The sequence below is a fragment of the Bufo gargarizans genome, chromosome 4, assembly GCF_014858855.1.
Source record: "Bufo gargarizans isolate SCDJY-AF-19 chromosome 4, ASM1485885v1, whole genome shotgun sequence".
NCBI classification, from domain to species: domain Eukaryota; kingdom Metazoa; phylum Chordata; class Amphibia; order Anura; family Bufonidae; genus Bufo; species Bufo gargarizans.
Window position 1 is genome coordinate 235,912,391 of NC_058083.1, and position 20,632 is coordinate 235,933,022.

Here is a 20,632-nt window from a genome sequence, read left to right on the forward strand (position 1 = left end):
AAGATACAACACAAATCATCGAGATAATAGAAAAGGTAGTACTTGGGGAAGATTGGATAATGGGGACATTGGACGTCTAATCATTATACACTGTTATAAACCATAAACAAGGTAAATGGGCAGTTAACACTCAGTTACAACAAGAAGGTAGGTTGGCCCCAGGACAGATCAAGTTTTTAATTGATGGCATCGATTTTATCTTGTCCCATAATTATTTTAATTTTAATGGTGATTATTTTTTACAAATCCAAGGGACTGCTATGGGCACCAAGTTCGCCCCCAGTTATGCTAATTTATTTATGACTAACTGGGAGAAGCAAGTCATGGCTCCCAGACTGGGGAGGGACCTGGTGCTATGGCAAAGGTATATTGATAAAAAAAAATATCATTTGGAAGCCAGGTAAAGTGAACTTGTTTTTTTATTTTAGAAGAAATAATTTTAATGATTGTAACCTTAAATTTACGGGTGTTACAAGTAGGAATTTTTAGATTTGCAAATTTATGTGGAAGATAAAAAAAATTTAAGCTGTACGTATATCACACCGTCAACTAGGAATAGTTATATTTTATACAACAGTTATCATCTCCCCAGTTGGCTTACTAATATTCCTCAAGGCCAATTTTGAAGAATAAAACAAGAAGCTGATAAAATGAAAAATTTGTTTTTAAAGAAAGGATATCCCATTGAGCTCGTAGATGGAGCACTGAACAAAGTGAGGAACATGGAACGAGCTGACTTTTTTTTGGTGAAAATAATGAAAATAATAAAGCCCTAAAGAACAGAAGGGAGACCAGATAAGGTTAATATTACCATATAGCCATTATCACAAAAAAATTAAGACCATTATACAAAAACATTGGCACTTAATACAAAAAGACTAAATAATAGGCTCCACCATCCCTATCCCTATTACATTCACCAAAGCTGCTAATTTAGGCACTAAAGTAGCACCTACAATTAAAAATAATATGAAACAGACCACTTTGATCCAAAGTTGGGGGAATATTTAGGTTTTTTTTAGATGTGGGCAAAGTAACAATTGCTAAATTACTACTTTTCCTCAAATAACTAGTGAAGTGATATCAACTACAAATAAGCACAGACACTCTATAAAGCATTTTTTATCTTGTAATTCTGAAAATGTAATTTATATTGTGGAGTCTCTGTGTAAACGCCAATATGTTGGGAGGACCAAAAGGTCCTTGAAGAAACGTATATCTGAACATGTTGCCAACATTAGGAAAGGTCTGGAAGCCCACTCATTAGCCAACCATTTCAGAATTCCCCACAATAAAAATCCATCAGGCCTAATATTTGCGGCTATTGATTGGAGGGGTGGGAATCATATTGCCAAGATGTCTAGGTTGGAAACCCAACGTATCTTTGAGTTGAACACTCTGCTTCCTGGTGGTCTGAATGCAGAGTTTGAACTCTTTGGTTTCCTTTAGACACCAGGTGGGTGCCCCTTGCTGACGGTTAACCTTGCCAGGTATTTTTAATTCCTGGCTGGATTTCATTTAGTAAGGGGCCCCCACCCTATGCTTCGCCAATAACTTTGCTAAGAAGTTCTTCCCAACTACAACAAACAGACTTATCTTCAGATGGGATATTATGTTTTAATAAAAATCAGTTTTGGGACGTACAGTAAATCTAATGCTATATTATACCCCTATTTGGAGGAAGGATTATTGAGATTTTTTTATTGAGCAATTTATATACAAAAGCGCAACACTACCGCACCGGTACCGCATGGGACCCAATGCGTTTTGTATACCAATTGAAAAAACAACTAAGTCTGTGTAACTGTTTGTTGGGATTTTGAGCTACAATATTGCTTTGGCATTTTTTTGACTGGTTGTATTATTCCTTTATATTTCTTTATTTTATGATTAATGAGATGGTTATATGTATTCATATTTGTATACTGATGTCGAAGTTATTATTCACACATAGCAGTATTTACTATATTCGAGCAAAGGATCGATACTAAAACTACTATCTGGTTCTGATAAACAAAACGATCTAGACCAGACTATGTACCCCTATAAAAGAGGGGCATTCTGGGGGGACTTGGAAACACTGAGGAAGGGGTTATTCAATACCCCGAAACGCGTCTGGTTTTAATCCCCCAAGAATCACTTGCTAAGTGTGATGAAGAAAATCTATACGAAAGTGCCCATTTAATACCGTCTGCCGCGCAGTAGGTGACTGAAATCTTGCTGAATTAGAGACCGTGTACAATTATCGAGGTCCACGTGAAAACAAGTCGCCGGCGTGGGAGTTTAGACGTAAGAAGTTCGTAAGACTACGGTCGATTACACTCAAACACCAATGTCCAGAGCAATTTTTGGGCACTTGCTCCATCAAATTGGTAAAATTGTTTAATTTTTTTATTCCGGCTTATGTGTGCTGGGAACACACAGTGAATTATTTCAATGGGAAGCCGCTGAGACTTCAACATAGCGGGACACCGCTAGTACTGCCTATTGGGGAAGAGCTAAACACAAGTTTTCTATGCTATTGAGTTCTTATTAACCAACCTCATTCGATCAAACAGCGATTCTTATGGGATTTAGACTTTTATCTTCATGCTCTTATCTATATTCGATCAAACATCGATCCTCAAGATCTTGAGATCTTCCATTGCATACAATTGATTGCTGCTATTGTGTATGCTGTTCCATTACTGTTTCAGTTAGAGACATCAGTATATGCACTTTGTTACATTCAGCGATTTCTCATCGAATATATTATCAATTTTATTGTGTTATTGTATTTTTTTGTAGATGCTCTAGCCGACATTTAATTGTTTTTAGTCTACTCCTATTGTGTAGTACTAGGTTTACCTTATAAATAATTCAGTATTGGTCGAGATATCTGAAAGTGCCCAGTTCATTCTGTTCTTATTGCCATTCAATTGAGTAGATAGGGTGAACCTACTCTACTGAGAGCACCTCATATGATCTGTGGTTCCTCCTGTGCGCCACAATATTTATAGTTTTCATGTATATATTTTTCACATAGTTTAGAAAATGGTGGGCATATTATAGTCACTCATTCTACAATGTATATATTAATACATAATAAAGTAAAATGGGAGTTATTTGATAAGGTAATTTATTTAGAGGTTAGGTTTGTATTTTTTCATTGTAAAATGGTAGATTGAATTTGTTTTTTTGTCCTTTACTTATTATGCACTGCCTTTTATATCCAGAGTCTTCATGGAATTTTATAAGAGGAAAGATGTTTGTCCGGTTTTGGTATTTGGGGATATAAACAGGGTTATGGATGAGGATTTGAATATATTTAGGGTCAGTAAGGTGGTTGACCCTGTTGGCTTGACCCCATTGGCCAAAATTTGTAAAGAATTGGGGTTAATTTACATTTGGCGTGCATGCAATCCAAATAAGAAGATATTTTCCTGTTGGAATAAGTCATGTAGCATTTTATCACAAATAGATCTATTCCTATGGGAAGAATCGATTATACCCAAGATAGGGAAAAAAATATATCAAACATGCTGCATTTCAGATCATTCCCCTTTGCATGTAGTTGTCCAGACCAATAGAACTAATAGGTCCAGGAGTATTAGACTCAACCCCCACTGGTTTAATGTTATTCCTGATAATGATCCAATTGTGAATCATATGAATCGGGGTTTTTTTAGATATACTGGTGTACAGCGTCAGACTTAATGGTATTGGAGGCAGCCAAGGCTTATCTGAGAAGGGAATTATTCATGGTAATAATAAAGAAAAAAATAATAATTTAAGTCTGCAGAGCAAGATTTAAAAGCAGCTGTTAGATGAGAAGACAACGTTTACACTCTGGATCCATCAGAGGGTAATAAAGAGGTTTGGTTAACAGAACAGAAGCAGCTTGATGATTTTCTGTCAGAGAAAAGTAAAAACAAGGCCTTCTTTCAAGGACATAGTAAATATTGGGAAACAGGTAAGCCTAATAGATGCTTGATGTCAATAATTCGGGACTGGGTTCGTGCAAGAGGTATAGCTTCTATTAGGTTCAGGAATGGGATGATCAGCAGCAAAACAGACATAATCTTGCAAAAATGTGCCTTTTATTTCTCATTATATGAGTCTGAATGTTGATTTAAATCTAAATGATGATTTAATGGTGCAAGTAACTTTTCCTAGAATTACTGAAGCACAGAGAAAAATGCTAAATGCCCCATTGACATTAAATGAAGTGCTAGACTCAGCTAAAGGTAACACATCACCAGGTGGAGATGGATTCCCCTTCGAGGTATACCGGAAGTTCCTTCCATCGCTCTTAAGGGTCCTTGAATCTTCTATTCTTGAGGGCTGCCTTCCCAGATCCATGACAGAGGCAATAAAAATGCTGTTGTTAAAAGCAGATAAGGACACCATATTGGTAGACTCATATTGGCCTATGTCACTCCTTAATTCAGATATTAAATTTTTCCCTAAAGTATTGGCAACTAGGCTTTCAAAGGTCATTATGGAATTAATTAAGGAGGACCATATTGGTTTTATCACAGGAAGATTTTTTTTTCAAATAATCACCTTGGCGGATGTGAGGGGTCCCACTCCATCTTGTCATTGGAAGTGGTTAGGGCCTTTGATAGGGTGGAGTGGGAATTCATCTGGGCAGTGTTGAATAGATTTGACCTGTGAGAGGGATTTATTAATATGGTTTGACTTTTGTATTCTAGCACTCTGCATCTATCTCAATAGTAGAGGAGTGTTTGGTGGAGTTTCCCTTATTTTGGGGTACAAGACAGGGCTTTCCCCTCTGCCCCCACCTGTTTGCATTGGTTATCGAGTCTTTGGTGATCCAAGTGAGAGCAGATCCACTAATCCAGGGATTCAGGTAGGGAGGAAGTGAGGACAAAATTTCCTTATAAGCGGACAATGTATTACTGTTTTTGGAGGACCCACTGGTCTCCCTCCCTAGGGTAATGGAAATAATGGGAGACTATGGAGCATATAATCAGGTTTAGCAACTTACTGGTCCAAGTCCACACTCTTGCCACTGGAAAAGTGGGAGAGTATACACTTGTTCGGGTTGAAGGTACTGTACAATGGTGAAAGTTTCCGTTACTTGGAGAAACAGGTATCAAGAAACATTTAATTTTCATAATATTAATTCCAAACTAGTCATTAGGGAATTGAGCAAAAAAGCTGTGGTATGGAGTTACCTTCCCCTCTGTATGGCCGATAGAATTGTGTTAATTTAAACAGTCTGTCTTCCTAAACTATTGTATCTTTTTTGGGCTTCATCAATTTGGTTTAAAGAGGCTCTTATTAAAAAATTAGTCACCATCTTTTATGTATTGATCCGGGGCAGTAAAGGATAAGGATGAAATTGGAGTACCTAAGTCTACCCAGAAAGAGGGAGGTATTTAATTTCTAGATTATTAGGAAATATCCCAAATTTATTTTCTTGTGGGAGAAAATAAATTTGGCAAAGTATTTTATCTATAACAGCCTGGGTAACTAGTCAGACATATTTCAACTTTTAGAGTCTGGGCAGATGAGAAATGTAAGATGGAGAAAGAATCTGATGGTTAAATCTTTGGAGAACTCCTGGGCCTTATTAAAAAGGAAGACTGAATCAAACCAAGCTGTTGGTCAAAGCACCATTATGGTATAACGAACATTTAAGTGAAGTTTCTAAATTAGGCTCTGTATAAAGCAGGTTGCAACCATATTTCCGATGTTTCGGTTGATAGCACATTTATAGAATGTTATGAATTAAAAAATAAATTTGATATTAGAGGGAAAGGAAAATGGTTCAAAAATATGAGGTTTTTGAAACAGAATTAGGATCAGAGTTAGTTATGTGGCTAATAGAGGGTAAAATCTATAAGAATTTGTTATATTCTGGAGTGGCAGTACATGAAATTAAGAGCTGCAAGCTCTGACAGTAGGAGATGAGCACAATTTCCAAGTCTCAGTGGAGCAGAATATTTAACGTTGGCTATTCTTCTCCTAATGGGAGTAATCATTTAATTCAATTTTGTATACTACACCTTTCTCTATTATAGTCATAATTTATTATTTAGGATAAAATGGTGGACAAATAGTAACTTTACTATTTGTGGCAGGAGCTATGCCTATTTTTTTTCACATGGTTTAGAGCTGCTCGATAGTTCAGAGTTTCTGGCGTGAGATATTTGAAAAAATATCTGCTTTGATGAGAATTAAAGTGAGTTTTTCACCAATACTCAACCACTACCTGACTCGGAAGAGACAGGAAATGATTTTTTATTTTTTTTTGCCTGCTTAATAATTGTAGGAAATTGAGTGTGTCTGCTTGGCGAGAAGTGCATAAGACATATGAAAAATATGCCATACTAGGTAGAAGATAATGTCTTATTAAACAGAGTTGTTGTTTTTTTGTTGTTTTTTCTTTTCTTCTCACCCGGGATTAGGGACAGAGAATAGGGGGTTGAACTTTGTATACTTTGTGGTCTTTTGTTATTGACCTTTTTTTTTTATTGCAAGATCTAAAAGGAAAACTAAAGTTTATTAAAAAAAACATACTTTGCAAGTTATACCAACTAGAAGCTCTACTTGAGGGTGCTGAATAAGTGGAGTTAAAGAGCCGGAGTTCTGGTGCCTAGTGTGATTTCGTTGGAGTGATTGCAGGTGGCTGGAGTGTGGTTCATAGCGGAGGTCCCTGAGAGTTAGGTACTTGCATTTTGGTACTGCCATTTAAACCCTTTTTTTTTTCTCTGCTGTGGACTGCTATTTAAACCCTTTTTTTTTTTTCTCTGCTTGGTTAAGGGGAGTGGATTGTGCTTCCAGGTGCTATTAATTGCACCACTGAACTCTCCAGAGCTTGCTCTACCTCAAACTTGCTGTACTAAGTGTGCTGCTGAATAAGTGGAGTTTAAAGAACCAGCGTTTAAGACAAGGAGCAAGAAACTAAGGTTTGATAGATTTTCCTTGTGTGTTGTTGGCTTGATTCTAGCGAGTCCTCCAACTGCAGCAGACAGGGTCTAAATCCTAACTTATATTTACTGTTTACCTTCTTTACTGTTCATCCCCATTTAAACATGTGCTCCATGGACAATGCTACTAACTGTGTGTCCTGTGCAATGTATGCATGCCTTGAAGAGCCTTTCGAGGGTGAATACATTTGCACTAGATGCAATCATGTTGCATATTTGGAATACCAGATCTTGGATCTAAATAAGCAGCTTGAAACACTTAGGGGCATTGCAGACCTGTAGAGAGGCTTAGACCTCACTGTGCAGGCACTGACTGGGGTCAGTGAAATGGAGGTGGGAGGAGGAGGGCAAGATCAGGACTATCAGATCAGCAGTTGGGTTAATGTAGGAAGAAGGGATAGAGGGAAAAGTGCCAGGAAGGCTAGTCCTGAGCTGGAATGCCCTAGTAAATATGCCTGTTTGGCTGATATTAGGGATGAAAGCCCAGGGCCAGCAACACTGCAGCAGGGCATTTCTCCTAGCAATCAGGAGGATGACCGCTGCAAGAAGGATGGGAAAAGGAGTGCAGCAAAGGCTAGACAGATGCTGGTGTGGGGGACTATTATTAGGAGCACAGACAGGGTCATCTGTTCCCAAGAAGGTGAATGTCGAACAGTGTGTTGTCTGCCGGGTGCTCGGGTTTACTATATTGCGGATTGGATTGACATATTGCTGGGTGGGGCTGGGTAAGACCCAGCGGTCAATGTACACATTAGCACCAATGACAAATTTAGGGGGAGATGGAAGGTCCTTGAAATGATTTTAGGGAACTAGGAGAGAAGCTCAAGTCCAGGACCTCCAAGATAGTGTTTTCAGAAATACTACCAGTGCCACGAGCGGGAGCTTAGGGAGTTAAATTAGTGGCTCAGAAGCTGGTGCAGGAAGGAAGGATTTGGGTTCATGGGAGGACTGGGCTGACTTCTCTGTTGGTTACAGGCTCTACAGTAGGGATGGGCTGCACCTTAATGGGGAGGGTGCAACTGCCCTGGGGAAAAAAATGGTTAGAAGGCTGGAGGAGCTTTTAAACTAGGATCTGGGGAGGGTGATCATACTAATAAGGGGGTAGATAGTGTAGATATAGAAGGGGACAGTGGGGATTTAGTGGTGGCTGGGGTTAGCGAGGAAAGTAGAGAGAAGACTGGGCATAACTATACACTTATAAAAAATAGAACTGCTAGTAACAAGAACCTGTTACATACAAAAATCAACCAAGGTAACCCAAAAATCCAGGATATTCACTTTATAGGTAATAGTAATTTAAAATGTATTTTCACAAATGCCAGAAGTCTAACTAGCAAAATGGGGGAGCTGGACGCTATGGTACTAGAAGAACACATAGATATAGTTGGTGTGGCTGAGACATGGTTGGATTCTTCGCATGAATGGGCTGTAAATATTAAGGGTTTTACCCTATTTAGGAAATATATGGGAAATAGAAAAGGAGGTGGCGTGTGCCTGTATGTGAGGAGTGATCTGAAGACAAGTGTGAAAGAGACAAATGTGGGTGAGGATGGTGAGGATGTGGAAACCTTATTGGTGGAAGTTCAAAGTGATATAAACACTGAAAAGATAATACTTGGTATAATCTATAGACCCCCTAACATCACAGAGGAGATAGAAATGCAACTGTATAACCAAATAAAGTGGGCTGCACTAGCTGGTACAGTGGTCATAATGGTAGATTTTCACTGAGGACATGATTCTGCCTCCACCGCAAAGGGGAGAAGATTCCTCAACTTGCTGCAGGACCACTTTATGGGCCAGTTTGTAGAAGCGATGCTCTGTTGGATCTGGTAATCCCTAATGATGCAAAGCTTGTTGGAAATATTACTGTTCGAGAAACACTAGGTAATAGTGACCAAAATATAATTATATTCCCCCTAAACTATAAGACGCAAACTCTGTCAGGCAGAGCAAAGACACTAAATTTCAAAAAGGCTAATTTCCTTGGGTTGAGGGCAGCATTTCAGGGCATAGACTGGGTGCAGCTACTGTCACATAATACTACTGAGGATTAATGGGAGAGCTTTAAATCCACATTGAGTAATTGCACTGAAAAAATTTATTCCTTTAGGTAACAAGTATAAACGGCTAAAATTAAACCCCTCATGGCTTACAGCTACTGTAAAAGGGGATATAAAAGACAAAAAAAGGGTATTTAAAAAAATACAAATATGAGGGGTCAGCTGGAGCGTTTGAAGATTACAAAGGGCTTAATAAAATCTGTAAAAAGGAGATAAAATTAGCAAAAATACTAAACGAACAGCAGGTATCAAAAGAGAGCAAAACAAATCCCTAAAAATTCTTTAAATATATAAATGCTAAAAAAAAACAAGGTCTGAGCAGGTAGGTCCACTAAATAATGGTAAGGCGGGGTAGTCACTGAAGATAAGGAAAAGGCAGAGTTACTAAAAAAGATTTGGGGTTTAGCTCTGCATATACAATAGAAGAGAAAGGAGCTGTTATCTGTGCTGCTGGGGCTGTTAGTACACCCAGTAATATACTCAATTGTAGATATGCTCCAAGAGAAGTTAAATAGGGTAAATGTGAACAAGGCTCCGGATCCAGACGGATTACACCCAATAGTGCTTAAAAAGCTCAGATCAGTCATTGCTGTGCCCCTGTTTATAATTTTTAAAGATTCTCTAGGTACTGGTACAGTGCCAAGTGATTGGCGCAAGGCAAACGTGGTGCCCATATTCCAAAAAGGATCAAGTTCCTTCACAGGTAATTATAGACCAGTTAGTTTAGCTTCTGGTGTGGGAAAAATGTTTGACAGACTCTTAAGGGACTATCTACAGGAGTATGTGACTGTAAATAATATTATTAATGATATTGAGGAGGGGATTAATAGCACCATATCTATTTTTGCAAATGATACTAAGCTGTGTAGAACTGTACAGTCTATGGAAGATGTTCATATACTACACTATGAGTGATTGGGCATCAACTTGACAAATTAGGTTCAATGTGGACAAATGTAAAGTTATGCATCTTGGTAGTAATAATCTCTGTGCTTCTGAGCATTCACCTCCATATGGAGATACATCTGCCATAAGTTAGTATAAACCACATATGTTTTTTTTTTTTTTTATCTTATTGGAGTGCTGCTGGCTTTTTTCATCCTATATATAAATATATTGTATATATATATATATATATATATATATATAAAAAGCCTTGCTCATTGATTAGCGTGGCCAGCGCTGTAAATGAGTTCTCCTTTATTAATTTGTGCTGTGTAATTAACCAGCTGCCGGGAGAGATGCCTGAGTGAGCGGTAAGCGCTCCATATTGACAATGCAGGGAGGCAGAGGGAAGCTATTTTACTCTATATAGGGACAGTAATATACTATAACTGTCCCTATATACTGTATAAAAGCTATCTCCTGCCTCCCTGCATTGCCAATATCAAGTGCTTACCGCATCTGAGATAAATAAATATTTTGGACTTCTCCCCAAATGTTGTAAAATAAAAAATGAAATCGTCAGAAACCCATTCCTCGTGACGATGCTTGTTTACACACTGCAGCAGTCACATGAAGGTATATGGCATTTGATTGCTCCAAACAATTAATGTCCTCAGGGCAGTGATTTGAAGCAGTAGTCAAGTGCCACACACCTGCATTTTTTTGTCAGTTATTCTATGCACTTATATAGCGCTGACATATTCTGCAGCGCTTTACAGACATTAGCATCAAGCTGTCCCCAGTGAGGCTCACAATCTAAGTTCCCTATAAGATTGTTTTTGGAGTGTGGTAGGAAACCGCAGTACCAGGAGGAAACCCAGACAAACACGGGGAGAACAAGCAAACTTCATGCAGATGTTGTCGTTGGTCAGATTTGAACCTAGGACCCCAGCTGCCAGGCACCAGTGCTAACCACTGTGCATGTCACTGTCCCTGTTACTGATTGGTTGCAGTGATCACATGCTGTATAGCTGCACATCAACACTGCAGTTTGTAAATATGCAGCAGCTGTTGGATTGGACTGGCGGTATAGAGAATGGTGCATAAGAAAGAGATAAGAATACCTTCCATGTTTTATTTTACACCATCTATATATACAGAATTATTAATTATCTTGTTCAAACTCTTGAGGATAGCAGCCACTTACAGTGTGGTAAATACTATATATAATAATGAGAAATAAAAGGCAGCACAAAGCCTTTACAATGTAAAAATAGGGAACATAGATTAGCACTGTAAGATTGCTGATTTTTCATTTTTGACCAGAGTGTTCCTTCCAGTATTCCCAATTTCCATATTCTTTGAGGGAATAGTCCAAGGCAAGTGTGTTAGCTACTCACAGCAACAAGTACTTAATCCATAGCCATTTGGCCTCTTTTCTCAAAAACTTTTGAATGCTGCAAACAGATTTGTTTCTAGGGGTAACAGCTTCTTTTCTACACTTATTGACGCTTTAATATCCTAGCACATAAAAAAAGCCACAAGCGTATTTTGGAATAATAACTCCACTGAAAACTGAAAAGGTATTTCAATTAAAACATTATATTAATTTTTGGTCACAGAACTATACATTGCAAGGAATGTTAAATAAATATCTAAAGCTAAGATAAATCTAAAATTGAAAACTTTTCATGTTTAAGCCTCAAATGTAATGTTTTCCTTACTTGATCGTATTTCACCATCTTCTGATGAAACCCAATATCGAAGCAGTAGTATCAGAATTGTTGAAAGCTTGTAAGTTACCCATGCCATCTAGACAAAATATAGATACCTAAGGAGAGATGAAGAATGGAAAAGTCAAATAAACATGATTTAATACTTTATAACAGTTCTATATAAAATATTTAAAGGGAATTGTCCCATCTAGACAAGATATTTTTTTCTATTCAGCTTCTCCGACAATTCTACGGCTATCAGCTGTTATCATTGGGACAAGTTGCTGGAACCTATACATTTTGCTGTAATAAAAAATTAAAGGGGAGCTATATATAACACATGGTAATGCAAAGTTTTCTGTAGTGTTTTTTTTTTTCTGGTTGAGTGCTTATCAAGTAGACTCATTTTATATCCATATGCTCAAACAGGGTATTTTTACATGAGTTGCCCTCAATAACTTACAACATATACACAGGTATACATAAAATGCTGAATCATATTTCATTTAAAGGTCTTGTTTCTTCACATACAACCCTTTTTATATGGGGAAATAACTTACTCCCAGCACCCCACACAAATCTGATTTGTTGGAGGACTCCCATTCTACATATAGATATGTAGATCAGACATTTTTGCCACTTCCTGTCGATATGCCATAATGACTGTGATGAATACACCCTTTAAGCAATCTATTAAAGATTCTGAACTTCCTTATTTGTAATACAGTACATTAGGAAATTGTGAGGCTTATCAGCATGTAAAGGAATCTTCAAAATTATCTACTCATGATTAGGGATGAGCGAACCCGAACTGTATAGTTCGGGTTCGTACCGAATTTTGGGGTGTCCGTGACACGGACCCGAACCCGGACATTTTCGTAAAAGTCCGGGTTCGGGTTCGGTGTTCGTCGCTTTCTTGGCGCTTTTTGAAAGGCTGCAAAGCAGCCAATCAACAAGCGTCATACTACTTGCCCCAAGAGGCCGTCACAGCCATGCCTTCTATTGGCATGGCTGTGATTGGCCAGAGCACCATGTGACCCAGCCTCTATTTAAGCTGGAGTCACGTAGCACCGCACGTCACTCTGCTCTGATCAGCATAGGGAGAGGTTGCAGCCGCGACGTTAGGGCGAGATTAGGCAGTGATTAACTCCTCCAAAAGACTTCAGTCAGAGATCGATCTGCAGCTGTGGATGATTGAACTGCTGCTATTGAATTTCTCACTGTTTTTAGGCTGCCCAGAGCGTTTTTCAGTCACTTTTTTCTGGGGTGATCGGCGGCCATTTTGTGTCTTGTGGTGCGCCAGCACAAGCTGCCACCAAGTGCATTTAACCCGCAAGGTGTGGTTGTTTTTTGGCTAAATCCTACATCAGGGTCAAGCTGTCACACCAAGTGCATTTAACCAGCAATAGTGTGGTTATTTTTTGGCCATATACTACATCAGGGGCAAGCTGAGCCTGTCACCAAGTGCATTTAACCCTCAATGGTGTGGTTGTTTTTTGGCTAAATCCTACATCAGGGTCAAGCTGTCACACCAAGTGCATTTAACCATCAATAGTCTGGTTATTTTTTGGCCATATACTACATCAGGGTCAAGCTGAGCCTGTCACCAAGTGCATTTAACCCTCAATAGTGTGGTTGGTCAAGCTGTCACACCAAGTGCATTTAACCATCAATAGTGTGGTTATTTTTTGGCCATATCCCAGTCTAAATAATAGGCCTCAAATTTATATCCAGCTAAATCTGTCGTTACTGCTGTGGATGGTCAAGTTATTTAGTGGTATCAGAGCTATTTTAAATCTATCCCTAAAAGGGTATATCAGATTCAAGGTGCACATAAGGTCATTCTGAATAACTTCACACACACGCTACGGTGCATTTCCAAGTCTAATTCTGTCAGTAAACCTATACCTGTCACCCAGCGCCTAAATACTAGGCCTCAAATTTATATCCAGCTAAATCTGTCGTTATTGCTGTGGCTGGTCAAGTTATTTAGTGTCCGTCAAAGCACATTTTTTGTTCTGGGTTGAAATACAATTCCCAATTTCGCAATTTCTTAATTTAGTGGTTTCTGCTGTATCAGAGCTATTTTAAATCTATCCCTAAAAGGGTATATCAGATTCAAGGTGCACATAGGCTCATTCTGAATAAATTCACACACACGCTACTGTGCATTTCCAAGTCTAATTCTGTCAGTAAACCTATACCTGTCACCCAGCGCCTAAATACTAGGCCTCAAATTTATATCCAGCTGAATCTGTCGTTACTGCTGTGGTTGGTCAAGTTATTTAGTGTCCGTCAAAGCACAGTTTTTGTTCTGGGTTGAAATACAATTCCCAATTTAGCAATTTCCTAATTTAGTGGTTTCTGCTGTATCAGAGCTATTTTAAATCTATCCCTAAAAGGGTATATCAGATTCAAGGTGCACATAGGGTCATTCTGAATAACTTCACACACACACACTACTGTGCATTTCCAAGTCTAATTCTGTCAGTAAACCTATACCTGTCACCCAGCACCTAAATACTAGGCCTCAAATTTATATCCAGCTAAATCTGTCGTTACTGCTGTGGCTGGTCAAGTTATTTAGTGTCAGTCAAAGCACAGTTTTTGTTCTGGGTTGAAATACAATTCCCAATTTAGCAATTTCTTAATTTAGTGGTTTCTGCTATATCAGAGCTATTTTAAATCTATCCCTAAAAGGGTATATCAGATTCAAGGTGCACATAGGGTCATTCTAAATAACTTCACACACACGCTACTGTGCATTTCCAAGTCTAATTCTGTTAGTAAACCTATACCTGTCACCCAGCGCCTAAATACTAGGCCTCAAATTTATATCCAGCAAAATCTGTTGTTACTGCTGTGGCTGGTCAAGTTATTTAGTGTCCGTCAAAGCACAGTTTTTGTTCTGGGTTGAAATACAATTCCCAATTTCGCAATTTCCTAATTTAGTGGTTTCTACTGTATCAGAGCTATTTTAAATCTATCCCTAAATGGGTATATCAGATTCAAGGTGCACATAGGCTCATTCTGAATAAATTCACACACACGCTACTGTGCATTTCCAAGTCTAATTCTGTCAGTAAACCTATACCTGTCACCCAGCGCCTAAATACTAGGCCTCAAATTTATATCCAGCTGAATCTGTCGTTACTGCTGTGGTTGGTCAAGTTATTTAGTGTCCGTCAAAGCACAGTTTTTGTTCTGGGTTGAAATACAATTCCCAATTTAGCAATTTCCTAATTTAGTGGTTTCTGCTGTATCAGAGCTATTTTAAATCTATCCCTAAAAGGGTATATCAGATTCAAGGTGCACATAGGGTCATTCTGAATAACTTCACACACACGCTACTGTGCATTTCCAAGTCTAATTCTGTCAGTAAACCTATACCTGTCACCCAGCGCCTAAATACTAGGCCTCAAATTTATATCCAGCTAAATCTGTCGTTACTGCTGTGGCTGGTCAAGTTATTTAGTGTCCGTCAAAGCACAGTTTTTGTTCTGGGTTGAAATACAATTCCCAATTTAGCAATTTCCTAATTTAGTGGTTTCTGCTGTATCAGAGCTATTTTAAATCTATCCCTAAAAGGGTATATCAGATTCAAGGTGCACATAGGGTCATTCTGAATAACTTCACACACACGCTACTGTGCATTTCCAAGTCTAATTCTGTCAGTAAACCTATACCTGTCACCCAGCGCCTAAATACTAGGCCTCAAATTTATATCCAGCTAAATCTGTCATTACTGCTGTGGCTGGTCAAGTTATTTAGTGTCCGTCAAAGCACAGTTTTTGTTCTGGGTTGAAATTCAATTCCCAATTTAGCAATTTCCTAATTTAGTGGTTTCTGCTGTATCAGAGCTATTTTAAATCTATCCCTAAAAGGGTATATCAGATTCAAGGTGCACATAGGGTCATTCTGAATAACTTCACACACACGCTACTGTGCATTTTCAAGTCTAATTCTGTCAGTAAACCTATACCTGTCACCCAGCGCCTAAATAATAGTCCCCAAATTTATAGTCAGCTAAATCTGTGGTTACTGCTGTGCCTGTATTAGTGTAATACGGTACCTAAATAGATAGCCAGAGTGGTAGTGTTAGTTGTCTTTAAAAAAAAGGCCTGAATTTGAATTCAATACATTGGGTCAAATAATATTTTTGTTGTTGTGGTGAACGATAACAATGGGGAAAACATCTAGTAAAGGACGCGGACGCGGACATGGTCGTGGTGGTGTTAGTGGACCCTCTGGTGCTGGGAGAGGACGTGGCCGTTCTGCCACAGCCACACGTCCTAGTGTACCAACTACCTCAGGTCCCAGTAGCCGCCATAATTTACAGCGATATTTGGTGGGGCCCAATGCCGTTCTAAGGATGGTAAGGCCTGAGCAGGTACAGGCATTAGTCAATTGGGTGGCCGACAGTGGATCCAGCACGTTCACATTATCTCCCACCCAGTCTTCTGCAGAAAGCGCACAGATGGCGCCTGAAAACCAAGCCCATCAGTCTGTCACATCACCCCCATGCATACCAGGGAAACTGTCTGAGCCTCAAGTTATGCAGCAGTCTCTTATGCTGTTTGAAGACTCCGCTGGCAGGGTTTCCCAAGGGCATCCACCCAGCCCTTCCCCAGCGGTGGAAGACATAGAATGCACTGACGCACAACCACTTATGTTTCCTGATGATGAGGACATGGGAATACCACCTCAGCATGTCTCTGATGATGACGAAACACAGGTGCCAACTGCTGCGTCTTTCTGCAGTGTGCAGACTGAACAGGAGGTCAGGGATCAAGACTGGGTGGAAGACGATGCAGGGGACGATGAGGTCCTAGACCCCACATGGAATGAAGGTCGTGCCACTGACTTTCACAGTTCGGAGGAAGAGGCAGTGGTGAGACCGAGCCAACAGCGTAGCAAAAGAGGGAGCAGTGGGCAAAAGCAGAACACCCGCCGCCAAGAGACTCCGCCTGCTACTGACCGCCGCCATCTGGGACCGAGCACCCCAAAGGCAGCTTCAAGGAGTTCCCTGGCATGGCACTTCTTCGAACAATGTGCTGACGACAAGACCCGAGTGGTTTGCACGCTGTGCCATCAGAGCATTAACATTCTGAACATCGAGGCATTAACGTTCTGAACCTTAGCACAACCTGCATGACCAGGCACCTGCATGCAAAGCATGAACTGCAGTGGAGTAAACACCTTAAAAACAAGGAAGTCACTCAGGCTCCCCCTGCTACCTCTTCTGCTGCTGCCACCTCGGCCTCTTCTGCTGCTGCCGCCTCAGCCTCTTCTGCTGCTGCCGCCTCGGCCTCTTCCTCAGCCTCTGGAGGAACGTTGGCACCTGCCGCCCAGCAAACAGGGGATGTACCACCAACACCACCACCTCCGTCACCAAGCATCTCAACCATGTCACACGGCAGCGTTAAGCTCTCCATCTCACAAACATTTGAGAGAAAGCGTAAATTCCCACCTAGCCACCCTCGATCCCTGGCCCTGAATGCCAGCATTTCTAAACTACTGGCCTATGAAATGCTGTCATTTAGGCTGGTGGACACAGACAGCTTCAAACAGCTCATGTCGCTTTCTGTCCCACAGTATGTTGTTCCTAGCCGGCACTACTTCTCCAAGAGAGCAGTGCCTTCCCTGCACAACCAAGTATCCGATTAAATCAAGTGTGCACTGCGCAACGCCATCTGTGGCAAGGTCCACCTAACCACAGATACGTGGACCAGAAAGCACGGCCAGGGACGCTATATTTCCCTAACTGCACACTGGGTAAATGTAGTGGCAGCTGGGCCCCAGGCGGAGAGCTGTTTGGCGCACGTCCTTCCGCTGCCAAGGATCGCAGGGCAACATTCTTTGCCTCCTGTTGCCACCTCCTCCTACTCGGCTTCCTCCTCCTCTTCTTCCACCTGCTCATCCAGTCAGCCACACACCTTCACCACCAACTTCAGCACAGCCCGGGGTAAACATCAGCAGGCCATTCTGAAACTCATATGTTTGGGGGACAGGCCCCACACCGCACAGGAGTTGTGGCGTGGTATAGAACAACAGACCGACGAGTGGTTGCTGCCGGTGAGCCTCAAGCCCGGCCTGGTGGTGTGCGATAATGGGCGAAATCTTGTTGCAGCTCTGGGACTAGCCGGTTTGACGCACATCCCTTGCTTGGCGCATGTGCTGAATTTGGTGGTGCAGAAGTTCATAAACAACTACCCCGACATGTCAGAGCTGCTGCATAAAGTGCGGGCCGTCTGTTCGCGCTTCCGGCATTCACATCCTGCCGCTGCTCGCCTGTCTGCGCTACAGCGTAACTTCAGCCTTCCCGCTCACCGCCTCATATGCAACGTGCCCACCAGTTGGAACTCCACCTTGCACATGCTGGAAAGACTGTGCGAGCAGCAGCAGGCCATAGTGGAGTTTCAGCTGCAGCATGCACGGGTCAGTCGCACTACGGAACAGCACCACTTCACCACCAATGACTGGGCCTCCATGCGAGACCTGTGTGCCCTGTTGCGCTGTTTCGAGTACTCCACCAACATGGCCAGTGGCGATGACGCCGTTATCAGCGTTACAATACCACTTCTATGTCTCCTTGAGAAAACACTTAGGGCGATGATGGAAGAGGAGGTGGCCCAGGAGGAGGAGGAGGAGGAAGAGGGGTCATTTTTAGCACTTTCAGGCCAGTCTCTTCGAAGTGACTCAGAGGGAGGTTTTTTGCAACAGCAGAGGCCAGGTACAAATGTGGCCAGCCAGGGCCCACTACTGGAGGACGAGGAGGACGAGGATGAGGAGGAGGTGGAGGAGGATGGGGATGAAGCATGGTCACAGCGGGGTGGCACCCAACGCAGCTCGGGCCCATCACTGGTGCGTGGCTGGGGGGAAAGGCAGGACGATGACGATACGCCTCCCACAGAGGACAGCTTGTCCTTACCTCTGGGCAGTCTGGCACACATGAGCGACTACATGCTGCAATGCCTGCGCAACGACAGCAGAGTTGCCCACATTTTAACGTGTGCGGACTACTGGGTTGCCACCCTGCTGGATCCACGCTACAAAGACAATTTGCCCACCTTACTTCCTTCACTGGAGCGTGATAGGAACATGCGCGAGTACAAGCGCACGTTGGTAGACGCGCTACTGAGAGCATTCCCAAATGTCACAGGGGAACAAGTGGAAGCCCAAGGGCAAGGCAGAGGAGGAGCAAGAGGTCGCCAAGGCAGCTGTGTCACGGCCAGCTCCTCTGAGGGCAGGGTTAGCATGGCAGAGATGTGGAAAAGTTTTGTCAACACGGCACAGCTAACTGCACCACCACCTGATACGCAACGTGTTAGCAGGAGGCAACATTTCACTAACATGGTGGAACAGTACGTGTGCACACCCCTCCACGTACTGACCGATGGTTTGGCCCCATTCAACTTCTGGGTCTCTAAATTGTCCACGTGGCCAGAGCTAGCCTTTTATGCCTTGGAGGTGCTGGCCTGCCCGGCGGCCAGCGTTTTGTCTGAACGTGTATTCAGCACGGCAGGAGGCGTCTTTACAGACAAACGCAGCCGTCTGTCTACAGCCAATGTGGACAAGCTGACGTTCATAAAAATGAACCAGGCATGGATCCCACAGGACCTGTCCATCCCTTGTGCAGATTAGACATTAACTACCTCCCCTTAACCATATATCATTGTACTCCAGGGCACTTCCTTATTCAATCCTCTTTTTATTTTCATTTTACCATTATATTGCGGGGCAACCCAAAGTTGAATGAACATCTCCTCTGCCTGGGTGCCTGGGCCTAAATATATGCCAATGGACTGTTCCAATGTTGGGTGACGTGAAGCCTGATTCTCTGCTATGACATGCAGACTGATTCTCTGCTGACATGAAGCCAGATTCTCTGTTACGGGACCTCTCTCCTCTGCCTGGGTGCTGGGCCTAAATATATGCCAATGGACTGTTGCAGTGGTGGCTGACGTGAAGCCTGATTCTCTGCTATGGGACCTCTCTCCAATTGATATTGGTTAATTTTTATTTATTTTATTTTTATTTTTATTCATTTCCCTATCCACATTTGTTTGCAGGGGATTTACCTACATGTTGCTGCCTTTTGCAGCCTTCTAGCTCTTTCCTGGGCTGTTTTACAGCCTTTTTAGTGCCGAAAAGTTCGGGTCCCCATTGACTTCAATGGGGTTCGGGTTCGGGACGAAGTTCGGATCGGGTTCGGATCCCGAACCCGAACATTTCCGGGAAGTTCGGCCGAACTTCTCAAACCCGAACATCCAGGTGTCCGCTCAACTCTACTCATGATCAATATTAATGAGCAGCTACTTTGAAGTTAAAATTGCAGCTCAAGTTCAGGAGAATCTCGATGTAAATTATATGAGCAAATATATTGCTCATATAATTCAAAAATGATTTATTCAATTACATAGGAGTAAAAAAAAAATTGGGGTGACAGATGTTCGTTAAAGTGGACCTATCACTACAAAAGAGTTAAGTTTAAAAAAAAATTATTGGCAAGAAATAAATACATTTGTCACAAATTGCTATGTTAAAACCCCATTCAGCCTATCAATCAATGGAACCATTTTTAACGCCCGCTTAGACAGAAGTGGACCTGTCTAAAGGCTGTTAGAAACAGTAATACACTAGTGCAATATGGCCTTATGGGTTTAAAAAAAAATCACTCACCTCAACCACTTGCTTGCGCAGAGGCAGTCCGCTCCTCTCCTCTCTTGATTGAAAAAGACCTGCCGAAGGACCTGCAGTGTGCGTAATGAGATCACTCTGTGCTTCTGTTGTTCCTAAGACAACTCCAGCCATAATTTGTTACCATGAAGCGCAAGAAAATTCAGCTTAGTTTAGAATATAATATTTTTTCTAAAATTAGGACTGAATTCCACTTCGGATGCTTGGCTTCACTCAAAACTACCTATATCACCTCTCCTGACTTGCCTGTTATAACAAATACTTGTATTCTTTATGAAATAACAAGCCTGGATCATGTTTTCATAAAACTCTATGTTGTGTAGATCCTCTT

The 20,632-nt window shown here is 41.4% G+C and overlaps 1 protein-coding gene across 1 annotated transcript in view; it reads right to left on the reverse strand.

Annotated features, from left to right (window-relative positions):
* The window catches only part of COL21A1 (collagen type XXI alpha 1 chain), a 386,987-nt gene that overhangs the window by 281,182 nt on the left and 85,173 nt on the right, over positions 1-20,632 (reverse strand). The window contains exon 2 of the mRNA XM_044289670.1: positions 11,611-11,717. Coding sequence (XP_044145605.1) covers positions 11,611-11,698 — 88 coding nt within the window. The 5' untranslated portion in view covers positions 11,699-11,717. The remainder of the gene's footprint in view (positions 1-11,610; positions 11,718-20,632) is intronic.